The 12,889-nt window shown below is 43.3% G+C and overlaps 1 protein-coding gene across 1 annotated transcript; it reads right to left on the minus strand.

The window, feature by feature from the left end:
* Positions 1-5,694: 5,694 nt before the first annotated feature.
* LOC119537540 (olfactory receptor 51F2-like) lies at positions 5,695-6,645 on the minus strand. The gene has a single exon (XM_037840041.1). It carries the CDS (start codon positions 6,643-6,645, stop codon positions 5,695-5,697), a length of 951 nt encoding a protein of 316 aa, XP_037695969.1.
* Positions 6,646-12,889: the final 6,244 nt, after the last annotated feature.

A 12,889-nucleotide genomic window follows, 5' to 3' on the forward strand; every position in this document is an offset into this window, starting at 1 on the left:
TTGTGTCTTTGTTTCTTTGTTTGGCGCGGTGTGCCTCTTTGCAACCGCCCCTCCCCCAAACTGCTCTCGCTACCAGAGGGTCCTGCTTTCTATTCTCGCTGTCTCCTTCGGCCTCGTGGCCACGGTTTGCCTCATTTTCTTTACTCAATAATCAACCCCCCTTTTTTTTCTCCCTCCGCTATGGGTAATCGTCTATCTGCATGCCAAGCACCTCAAGTTCGCGCTCTAGCGGGTCTCCTAGACACACATCGCTGTAAGGTGTCTGTCCGACAGCTGCAAGTATACTGGGACCTCCTGCTGCCCTTTAACCCATGGCTCACCACTTGCCATCTTTGGGACCCTGTTACTTATAATCGCCTTATTGATCGGGTCACCAACGCCATGGAACATGAGAGCAAGCGCTTCCCTCCCGGCTTGCTCCCCACCTTAGTAACCGTCCGCTCCTGCCTTCAAGGCTCCCTCCCCCCTGATCGAGGCCCCATTAAATCCAAGGAAGCCCTGTCGACTCAATCGACAGATTCAGACAGCGATACTAATGTGGACCACGATTCGGACACAGAATCCTTAGTCGAGCAGATTAACAACGCGCTCGAAGTCGCCCCCCAAAAACAAAGCAATACTAAGCCTCTCCAAAATGGCGAACTTCCTCCTTCTTCTTCTACTGAGGGGAGGAAGTGCTCTAGTGATGACGTCAGCCCTAAGCTGGGCCGGAAACCGCATGTGCTTTACCCCGCCCTTTCACAGGACAGGGCTAGTCCACCATCTTATGCCTTAGGCCCCGCCCTTTCACAGGACGGGGCTAGTCCACCATCTTATGCCTTAGCCACTCCCACCGCGCCGCCGTCTTGCGACGCTTGGGGCCTCCCACTTCCGCCTCCCCCTTCGGCGAGCTCCCCCTCGGAGCCGCTACTGGCAGCTGCCGCCGCTCCTCCCACCCTGCCGACTAACAACCCCTGGCTGCCTTCTACACCTCAAGGCAACCCTTGGGGCAACGCTACCCCTACCCCCACTCCCGTGCCAGGCCCTCTGCAAGCGCGTCCTCCTTTCTCTCGTGCTTTTCACTGCTTTCCTCTTAACCTTACCCCCACACCGCAGAAACCGTACAACTGGTATCCCATTGACTCAGATACTATCAAGCAGCTTCGCAGGGCCGTCAAGGAAGATGGGTTAGGTAGCCCATACGCTTCCCAATTACTGCAGGATATCGCCATGGACTTTTGCCTCCCCCAAGACTGGGCCTCGCTTGCCCGTACCATCCTTAACCCCGGCCAGTTCGTTGATTGGCGTGCCCACTTCCAGGCAGAAGCAGCTAGGCAAAGCGAGCAAGACGCAGCCACTGGAGTCTATCATCACCCTGAAGCTTACTTGGGCACGGGAGCGTTTATAAATGCATCTGCCTATATTAATGCACCTGCCACCTTTTGGCCTATCCTTTGGGGAATCGCCTTACGAGCGTTTGCCAACTGCTCTGCCTGTCGGCCTAATAAATTCACCAAGCTCTTCCAGGAGCCGAGTGAGCCTTTCGCCACCTTTGTCTCCAGAGTCGAAGAAACCTGCGCTCGAAAGGTAAGTGATCCCCAGGCCCAATATTACATGTGCCCATCCTCAAATCCTGGAAAATCGTACTGCAATTCCCCCAACGAGTACTACTGTGCATACTGGGGGTGTGAAACATTAGCCACTAATTGGAAGCCTCCTGTTCCTAATCAATACCTTACCTTAAGGTGGGCCCCTCCAGGGTGCAAACTCCCTACTGTTAACTGGCTCGGCCAAGAAAGTGAGGGATCCTGCACACATCTTAATCTTACAGTGCAGCTCCCCACTGATCCCTCCTGGTTACTCGGTCGAACTTGGGGCTTCAGAATCTATGAGAAAGGAGCCAACCAAGGATCACTTATTCTCATAAAAAAGGAGGCTGTAAGCCAACCATGCCAAAATACTGCATTAAAAACACCCTCTGGCATAGGTCCCAACCAAGTCCTTAACCCCCTTAATCCACAGCCCTCCAGCCGCACCTCAAGTACAAGCAGCGCATCCGGAAACCGCACCTCAGCTACAAACAGCGCATCGCCAACCCCACCACCCCAACCTTTTCTGTCCCCCTCTCGTTACTCCTCTTCCCTCCTCGGCCTTATCCAAGCAGCCTTCACCTCAGTGAATTCCTCCAACCCCAATCTTACCTCCTCTTGTTGGCTTTGCCTCTCCACTTCCTCCCCCCTGTATGAGCCAGTTGCCTCCAACCTCTCCTTTTCAGAAAACACAGAGGACAGCCCCTCGGAATGCAATTGGAATACCTCTGCCATCCCCCTAACCTTTCATTCAGTCTCCTTTACAGGAAAGTGCATCCGCCCTCGCTCAAGTAACTCTCCCAACCTCACAGCTTGTGCCAACTACTCATCTCCCAGCAGCTATGCCAAGTTTCTTATTCCCCACAACTCCTCCCAATGGCTCTGCTCCTCTACAGGACTTACCCCCTGCCTTAATGTGCAAACCCTCAATACAACTAATGAAACTTGCCTCCTAATTGTCCTTATCCCTAGGGTCCTATACCACAGCGAGGAAGATTTCTTCCTCCGCCTGGAAAGAACTGCAGCTCCTGCCCCACTGCAAAAGCGAGAGCCCATCACCGCCCTCACGATTGCCTCCCTCCTAGGTCTTGCAGGCGCTGGCACCAGAATCGCTGCATTAGCCAGTCGAGGCTCTGCCCTAACTCACCTCCGGGCGGCTGTTGACGAGGACATTCGTCACCTACAAGACGCTATTTCCCATCTTAAAAATTCTGTCAATTCCCTCTCTGAGGTCGTGCTCCAAAACCGCCGAGGTCTCGACCTTCTCCTCCTCAAAGAAGGAGGCCTTTGCGCCGCCCTAGGAGAAGAGTGCTGTGTATATGCCAATTCCACAGGTCTCACCGAAAACAGCCTAAAAAAGGTCCGAGAGGGACTAGAACAACGCAAAAGAAACCGTGAAACCACCAACTATTGGTCCCACATCTTTAACCCCCTCCTCCCATACCTCCTCCCTCTCATCGGCCCCCTACTAATGATTATTCTAGCTCTCACCCTAGGGCCCTGCATTATCCGCAGAATTGTCCAGCTTGCTAAAAACCAAGCCAATGCTGTCTTTTCATCATTTGTGCAAGTCCAGTGTCAACAACTTGCCTCCACTGAAGAAGCTGACCCTCCGCAGCGTCGCCACCCTCGTCCATCCCGCAAGCAGCGAGACCCCTCTCGAACGCCCGGGCGCCACACCAACGTCGAGCTCCAGCCTCTCTAACTACCATCTACCCCTATCCCTTCCCCCACCTCCCCTTTCCCTCATCCCTTGGCGGATCTCTCCGGTAAGCTTCTTCCTCTAATTAGAAAAGAAGGGGGAAATGCGGGACACTGTTATCGAGTTCTGACTTGGTGGGCCTGGGCCAGGGGAACTGATCAGCCCCTAGGAAAGGTAGTGGGGCACGGGTGGTAGCGCCCTCCACGGCCCCCCGGGCCTGAGAAAGTGGAGCCGAATGCAGGCCCCATTTCCTCACCCCAAAGTACAACCATTGGGGAGGGCTTGCCGGATAAACCCCCCCCCCCCCCCCCGTGCCTTACCCGCACCCTCCACCCTCTTCGTTACCGGAGCAACTCCCGCCCCTTTTCAAACAACCTCTGTGCCCTCTCAGAACCAATCCAAGCCTTTAACCTCTACAGCTACCCCGCCCTCTATACCGCCCGATATAAGCTTGTACTCTCCCCTAATAAACTCTCTTGGCTTCTTCACCCTAAAAGAAACGTGTCCCGCCTGTTCCTTCTCGCCGCCCTCCACACCTTGCACGCCTCCGCCGGGGACCGGGCCCAGTCCCCCGCCTCGCCCTCGCCTCCGGGAAAGAGCCCCCGCCGCCGGTACCCTCCGAGCAATCCCGAGAGCCTAGGATTTAGCAACCGGCCGCCACCCCCCCCCCAGACGAGTCAACTGCGACCGCAAATTTCTAATATGTACTTTTTATGTATAAAATGCCTTCTTTAATTTATCTTGTATTCTTATTGTAGGTCAATCATCTGACCTGTCTTCCACCTTAATAATCTTTTCAATTTACTTTGGAATGTAAGATCTATTATTTTCCTGCCTCAGCCAAAAGGGGGAAGAAAAATCCAATTTTAACACTGGATTATAATAATCAAAATGTAGGCTATGCTACTGGATTCATTTGTACAGAAAGGGTATCCCTCTACCTCCATACTCCTTGCTCAGATTTTTGTGTAGGCCATATGGCCTTCTTATATAGATAGAAGCATTTATAATTTGCAAAACATTTGGGTATGACTCTTGCTTCCCTATAAGACTATTAGCTCTTAAAGGGTTGGAGATGAAAACTTCTAAATCTTTGCAGCCCACAAGGTTAAGCACAAAGTAAATAGTAATAAATAGAGTCCTTTAACTTGATGGCCCATGAGACACTAATAAGAGACTGGAGGCAGGTGCTTCAGCTGGGAAATGTTCCCTGCTCACAGGTTTGGGTCTTGGCTCCGTGTAGTCCCTCCTCTGAGCACCTGAGGTAGCAGCACCAGGTGGGATAAGCATCAGAATCTTGCTAGGGGTCTGAGCCCAGCTCAGGAGAGACGTCCACCAAGTTTCTACATTTTACTGACCCCAAACCCTTCTCTTGGTTCCCATAACTACATGAATGATTGAACTCCTTACAGTTACTACCTCTATTTTATTTCTGTATTCCCTTTTTGCCTTTTCATTCCTCCAATACCTGCTTATCCAGGACTTTGTATTAAATTTTCCTTATGAAACTAACATGTGTGGTTTCTGTTTTCCTGTCTAGAACCTGACTTCCACACTTACTTCAATTTCTCTTAAGGAGAGGGTCCGTAGATAGCACCATAAATCCAACCACATTAAAATATTTATGCATTTGAATCCTGCTGAACTCAGGACTATGAAAAAAAAAAGATTTATTTGGAGATAAAATTGGTATTTATTAAGCAGTAAGCTAAGATATTAGTACTTAGGAGGAAACTACATAGATTGGAATTGAATTAAGTGTTATTTCTTCAAGGAATTGATGCTGCCAAAATTCTTCCCTGAAGGGCAGGGGAAAAGTAAGAACATTTAACCAACAGAGATTACTGACAAAAGAGTGAAACCTTTTATTGACAATGATATTAGCTGTTATATAAAGAGGTGAAGGAAGCTAGAAGCAAGGAAGGGAAGCAAGAATATTTTGAAACAATTCACTAACCATGGGCACTGCAGTTGTCTGTGGCAGACTGAAATAAGGTTCAGTAATTTTCAATTGCTAATACACTTATTATTTTAATTTCTGAGCAAGTATGGTGCTATTTTTCTCTGTACAGGAGAAATCTAAAATAAACAAGTAGCAACTTGCTCTTCTTCTGTGTTTCAAAAAACAAAGTAAAGCCACATAGACAGCAAAACTGGGTCATTGGTCTTCTAGACCACTGAATATCTTTCATCTTAAATAAAGAAATGTTCTTATTTTCTTTGTGGTTTTCCCAGGAAAATAGTGATACTTTTGAGAAACTAGAGCTCATGTTTATCTCCCTTGGCCTACAGTCTTCTTAGTTAATTTAAAGTGAACTTTTCAGAATCTTTTGGCCCAAATATGAGTTTAATATTTTAATCTCTCAGAACGGCATTTTCCTCCTTTACAGAGTGAACAGGACCAGAAAAATTTGGAAGACTGATTCAGTTCTTTGTTTCCCTAGAATGTAAAACTTTTAGCACAGCCCTGCGTATCTGTTTGGTCTTCACACTGTAGATGATGGGGTTCAGTACAGGAGGGATCAGCAGGTAGGTGTTAGCAATCAGAGTATGTACATAGGCCGGGGCTCGTTTCCCAAATCTGTGGACAAAGGACAGACTGATCAATGGAATATAGAATATAGCCACGGCCCCGATATGAGAGATGCATGTGCTGAAGGCCTTCTTCCTCTCTTCTGGAGACGCAATGCTGAGGACAGTCTTAATGATCAAAACGTAGGAAAGAAGGATGAAGATTGAGTCCAACCCAGCAGTGGTGATCAGGGCAGTCAACCCAACTGCACTATTGATCCTGGTGTCTGTGCACGAGAGCTTCATCACATCAGGGTGGAAGCAGTAGGAGTGGTGGAGCACGTGGCTGCGGCAGAAGGACAGTCGTTTAAGAAGTGCCATGACTGGTGTCAGCATAAGTGTCCCCCTGAAGATGGTTGCCACCCCAATCTGGGCTATTCTGGAGGCAGTTAAGATGGTGGCATACCTAAGAGGATTAGAGATGGCCACAAAGCGATCAAAGGCCATGGCCAGCAACACTGAGGATTCCATCACTGTGAAGAGTTGGATAAAGAACATCTGTGACAAGCAGGCATTAAAGCTGATCTCCCTGGCATTGAACCAGAAAATACCCAACATGGTGACCAGCGTGGATATGGACAAGCCGAGGTCAGTGGTGGACAGCATGGAGAGAAAATAGTACATAGGTTTGTGGAGGCTCGGCTGATTGACAATGGCAAAGAGAATCAGGCTGTTTCCTGAGAGGGCAGTGACATAGAGAAAGCAGAAGGGAACGGAGATCCAGGTGTGGAAAGCTTCGAGCCCAGGAACACCAGTTAGCAAGAAAATGATGGAAGCAGATGTGGTATTCTGGAAAGTTGACATCTTGAACTCCACCTGAAGAATTTGAAGCTGAAAATCACGAAGTTATAAACTGCTTTTATTTATTATACATTTAACCTGTAATTAATTCTTTCCCTAGGTAAACATTCATAAAAGACAGTATCCATATTCTGTAAGTAGCTTATGTAGTTTGGTTTAAACACACACATGCACACACACACACACACACACACACACAGACCTACACAAACTAAGACCACATCAAACATAAGGGCAAAGACAGGATATTAATTTACATGAGGATATTTAATATGTACACAAACAGTAGAACAGTGTTCCATCTTGTTGAAATGCATGAGCTGTTGAGTGATGGACCTTGGATTTGAACTATCTATTTCATGACATCAGGTGGTAAACTGTGGATAAATATTTGTTGAAATGTGAACAAAGGTTTGGATGAAATTTTAGAGGAATAGGAAACAGTGTATGCAATGATTCTTATATAGTAAGTGAATTATTTTAATTTCTTAAGGTCCAAAAGAGAAACTCTCTCTTAATCAACTGGTTGCTTTCTTTCAATCAGATTAATATCTGCTTTCTTAATAAATAGCTAATACTTATTGAGCTCCTACTATCTGTTAATATTTGTGACCATGTCCTAGATAAGCAAGCAGTATATTTGCAAAATCAAAACTTGAATTGTACATAAGTATCTTTCATACCAATTAACAATTATGATCAATTAAGACAATTATAAACAGAATTATTGGAGTGCAGAGGATCTCCAATCTGAGTGTTACAGGTAATTTTTTCTGAAATTTATCCTGCATCTCATGGCAACTTTGTATCACATATTCTGAACTTGGGTTCAAGGGTGGAGTTTGACATGTTTTGTCTGAGTAACCTTAGAACTCAAGTTACCAAAATTTTCTGTGCCCCAGTTCCTCTATCACTAAAATAGTAATGATATACCTACCCCATAGGTTAGTTATTGGGATTAAATTAGTTAATACATGCGAAATTATTGGCAGTGTCTGGTTTTTGGTAAATGCCCATTAAAATCATCTGTCAATGCTTAAAAATATTTTAATTTAAAAATTATACAAAATGTTTATCTTTCTTCCTTTTCCTACTTCTATTCTCAACCCTCTTCCCACTTATCCATTCATCTTTTTATCTGATGAATCAGAGAAAAGCATGGGAACATTATCTAAGTCAAATTTAGGCAAGTCCACTGGTTAATATTCTCTTATTTGGTTTCTTCTTCCTATATTTTTCTTATCCTTTCTTCATGACTTCTTTTTTTTTTTCTTTTTTCTTTTTTTGGATTTTTAATAAAATTTTTATTCTGTTACCATATATACAATCTAACATTTCCCTTTTTAATCACATTCACATATATATATATATGTATATATATATATATATATACATATATATATATATATAAACATTTCAGTGATGTTAACAATGTTGTACTACCATCAACACCATCCATTACCAAACATTTCCATCATTCCAAATGGGACCCCTGTGCATTTTAAGCCTTAACTTCCCATTCCCTATCCCATCTTTCCACCCCCCAACCCCCATTCCCTGGTAATGTATATTCTAGATTTGGATTAGGAATGCTTTTTTTAAATCATGAAAAAATCTGGAGTAGGAATGCTTTTTTAAGACAGGAAAGGGATGAAAAATTAAAATTTCTACATGAGAAAAGATACCATAAACAATGTGAGAAGACACAGATTTCCAAGTCAAATAACTGACAAAAGATTAGAGTACAGAACCTACAGAGAAATGACTTTTATAAACCGATATGAAAAAGACAAAAATTCAGTAGAAAAAAATCAAAGGATGTGAACAGGCAATTCAAAGTAGTAAAACCCAAATAGTCAATAGGATATAAAAAGCTGCTTAGTCTCTCTATTAAATAGGGAAATGTGAATTTAAAAATTGAATAGTTTTTCACCTCTATGAGAATGGCAAAATTAAAAACCTGCAATGCTGAATATTGGCAAGGATGTAAAGATATGAAACTCTCTTATTCTGCTTATAGAAAAGTTAATTGGTTCTTCATGACTTCTCGACTCAAAAGAACAGACCATTGTCCTTTCCAAAGACAGCCCGAATACCCAGCCTTTCAATCAATGTTGGACCTAAGCTTGGTCTAACATCAAACATTACTGAATGCACACTGCAATCCAGATTATGGCTAGATTCAGGGTTAACAAATAAATTAAATGCGGCAACTGCCCCCTCCTCCAAGATTTTTATAGGATAGTCAGGAAAACAAATATGTCAACAAACAAATACAATTCAGTGTAACACACAAAATAATGGAATGTGTTCATAAAATAGAGATTGCATATACTAGACAGTGATCAGTAAGGGTTGTGTGGTGGGGTGGGGATGGCAAGAAAGATTTTACTGAGAGAAGAATATTTATGCAGAGGTCGATAGATGAAAAAGAGCATGGAAGATGTTCTAAGCATGGTCAAAGAAGTGGAGTGTCCAATATTTTAGTATAAGATAGAAGTGCTGAAAAGTAGTGTTTGTTAGATGATAACAGGGATCAAGTATGAATTATCTTGTCATCTTTAAATTAGTAAGCAGTTTGTATATTCACAAACATTTGAGAAAATAGTGAATGAACATCTCTCTTTCTCCCCTAGGAAGTAACACTAACAATTTTCATCTCCTACTTTTTATAAAATTTTTATTCTCTTTTATTTGTACCACTATCACAGTCTGCAAATATTGTCACTTCTTCAGTCTAAACATAATTGTAAAAACTTTCCTATCAACCCTGCCTCCCTCTTAGGTTCATCTCCTTGACCAACAACTTAGTGAGCGTGTTGTCTGTGTTCCTTTCCCTCTTTAGTGATTCACAGCTATGGTTGAAATTTGGCTTCTTGTTAACTGTTATATTAGTTTTCTATTGCTGTATAAAAAAAAAATACCACAGATTCATTGGCTTAAAAAAATACCCATTTATGATCTCCCAGTTCCGTAGGTCAGAAGTCTGGACACAGCGTAGCTGGGTTCTCTGTTCATGGGTTTATCAGGCTGAAATCAAAGTGTCAACCAGGGCTACATTCTCATCTGGAGCTCTGTGGGCTTCTTCAACCTCATTCGGATTGTTGGCAGAGCTTAGTACCTTACGACTGTGATCTCTGTATTCCAGCTGACTATTGGCTGGGGGTTTCTCTAGGCTCCCAGATGCTCCCTCAGACCCACCATGTGACCGTCTCACAACACAGCAACTCACTTCTTCAAAGTCAGCAGGAGAATCTCTTCTCGTTCTGTCTCTTTATAAAATCATCTGATGGGTCAGGCCCACTGGGGATAATCTCCCCTCTGATTAACTGTAGCCAAGTGAGTAGGGACCTCAATCACATTTGTGAAGTCCCTTTGTCATGTAGTATAATATGATCACAGTAGTAACAGCCTATCATATTCACATTCCCATGCCCCCTGGCACTCAAGTGGTGGGTATAGTATAAGACAGGTAGAATAGGGGAAGGAATCTTGAGGAAACTTTAGAATTCTGCTTACCCCAACAGTCAAGGCCCTCTAGTCTCCAAACCTTCAGGTTCCACTTCTGAAATGTCCCTTGATTCACCATCCTTACCCTCCTGTTCTTTGCCACTACTTTACATACCACTTTCATCAGATTTTGCAGTAACTACAGCAATATGCTCATAAGTAATTTCCTACTCTGAGTTTTAAGTGCTTTCAAACTTTCTCGATGTTGAACGCCAGTGTGAGCTTTCTAAAGTACATCTTCATGCCACTCATACAGAGCTCATCATTGCCTTCACCACGAAGTCAAAACTGTTTATCACAGCAAGTTCGTCCCAAAGCCATTTTTGCTGTTTCCCACTCTCTCCCCTCTCCCAGGCACCTTTTGTTATTGTCAATGTGGGCATTTCTCAATTCATCAAACTTCCTAATATGGAACATTCTTTCACACCATTGTGCCTTATTTGACTCATTTAGTTCCCTTTTCTTTGAATAAGTCAGAACTCTATTTGTTCTATTGAATGATTTATAAATTCAAACTGTATTTTTTATTTTAAGAAACATTCTGATGAATCACTTCCTTGAAATGAAGCCAGAAGAAATTACTTCTTCCTGTGGATTCACATTTTGTATATTTAAATATGTACAACAGTGGTCTTTCCATTGCCTCAACCAGAGTTATATGTAAATATGCCCCTTCAATTAGATTAAACTACCAACAAACTGGAACATTGCTTATTCATTATCTTCTCAACATCTTGCATTATATTCAGCAATATGGGCAGAAAATTATAATTGCTGACATAAATTAAATCTGAGAGTCATGACCTGAACAAGGATTCTGGCCATATCCCAAGATGTCAGCACAGTCCAGTTTTGTCTATTTGAATCATCCTTTGTTGCCTAAAAGGATGTGTGTGACTATTACGAAGCATCTTACCAAGCTCTCCCTCATCACAAAACTCTGTATTTTGCATAGTAAATATAGTTTATCCATTTTGTTTTTTGTTTTGTTCTGTTGGAAAATGGCCATTGCATTTTAGGATAAACTTTTGTCTTTCTGCCCCCCTCCCCATTTGTTGATAGTATGTCTCTCCTTACCTGGAGATAATACTCTGTCCCACTGTCAGAGCATGCTATAGGTTCTTTGCTGGGTTACCAGGATTTATCTCTCTTCTCTGATTTACAGTGACTCAGCAAAATGGTTATAGGGTCAGGCAGACCTAGGTGTAAAGCTGACTGTGCCACCACCTAGCTGGGGAGCTGCAAGTAAACACTTAACATCAGAATCCTGTTCTGTGGAGTTGGTAGCTTGCCAATAGCATTACTTTGTGAGGATAAAATCAGGTAGCATTTTTAAAACATCTAATACGTTGACCAGTCATGGAGGCATTCATAAAGGTAAATGAGGATAAGGATGGAGCTGGAGGTAGTGGCAGCTGTCCTGAGGCCACAGTTTTGAAGGGTGGCACAACGAACCTGAAAACTCACATCAAACCAGTCTTGTGGGCATGTTAACAACCTGATCCAGGCGACAATACAAATGACCATAGAGCAACTGAACTCTACCAGCTAGAATACAATGTCCCATATAACACAGATTTCAGGAAAAGAACTTTCCACAATTTCCTTCAGGCCCTTATGACGCTCTCAGCAGCTAACAAAATCTTTTTCATTCTTGAGAAAACCAGTGTATGTAAAGCATGACGTGTTCCCTGAATGCAGTAATTTTACTTACAAAGTATGGAGGTGATTTCTTTGGGAAGTTGGGGAGGTAGAACACTCAGGGATAGAAAGCATATTATACAGAAGGAGCCATGACTCAGGCTGCTTGGAGTGTCTCCGTCAGAAAATTCCTAATGGAGACGTCTATGGCCCCAGAGTCTAAAGCCTCCCAGGGGCTCATTCTACCCCATGATTTCCTTCTCCTTGTTTTTCATGGCACTTACCTTTGTAGTTCCCCTGCAGTGGCTGGTGCTATATTTGTTTGATCTTATAAACTGATAAATTTTATTAAAAGTAAATTTTTGAGTGAAAATTCCCAAACTAAAACACCTGCTGTATCCTTGAGCTGACAACTCACCCCCATGTTGCTGCCATGCCCAGCTGAAAAGTTGTCTTCCCACTCACTTGTGTAACTTTTATCCATTAGTGTGGAACCGCTTTAATTCTGTTAAAAAAAGAAAAACGAAAAACATTTCATTTATTCTTTCATAAAACATTTTAAATGCTATCACATTCCAAGTTTTTATACTGGTTATGCAAATAATTGAACAGTGTGCCCTTCCCTCCAAGGCTCCCAATCTAGTGAGGAAACAGACATAAAACTCTGTGATTACAACAGGGCATGCTTACGCTGAGAGTGTAGAAGAGTGTGAATTTAACCTGCAGGAAGGCCAGTACCAGGTCTGTCAGGCACAGCAGAGAAAGAACAGGGTCCACTAATAATGTATTCAGCACACCTGGAATACTGCTTGCTAGCAGGGAGTGAGTGGCAAGAGATGAAGCTGAATGGGAGGCAGGATGCAGGTCATAGAAGATCTTTTAGGCCATGCTAAGGCTTTTGAATGCAAATAAGAAATTGAAATTGCTCAGCATGGAATTTCATCTTTCTCCTCTCCACGAAAAACACATCCCTCATTCTAGAGTTCCTCACAGAGCAACTGAGGAAATCAGACACTTTATTTGAAGCTCCATATTGTAATAGGGATCCCTGCTTGGATGTCAGTATCAACCCAAATTCCAAGAGGATCAAATTTTC

This window comes from Choloepus didactylus, chromosome 6 (assembly GCF_015220235.1).
Source record: "Choloepus didactylus isolate mChoDid1 chromosome 6, mChoDid1.pri, whole genome shotgun sequence".
Classification (NCBI taxonomy): domain Eukaryota; kingdom Metazoa; phylum Chordata; class Mammalia; order Pilosa; family Megalonychidae; genus Choloepus; species Choloepus didactylus.

Coding starts and splice junctions, on each gene's coding strand:
- LOC119537540 (XM_037840041.1), bottom strand. CDS start 6,645: ATGTCAACTTTCCAGAATACCACATCTGCTTCCATCATTTTCTTGCTA.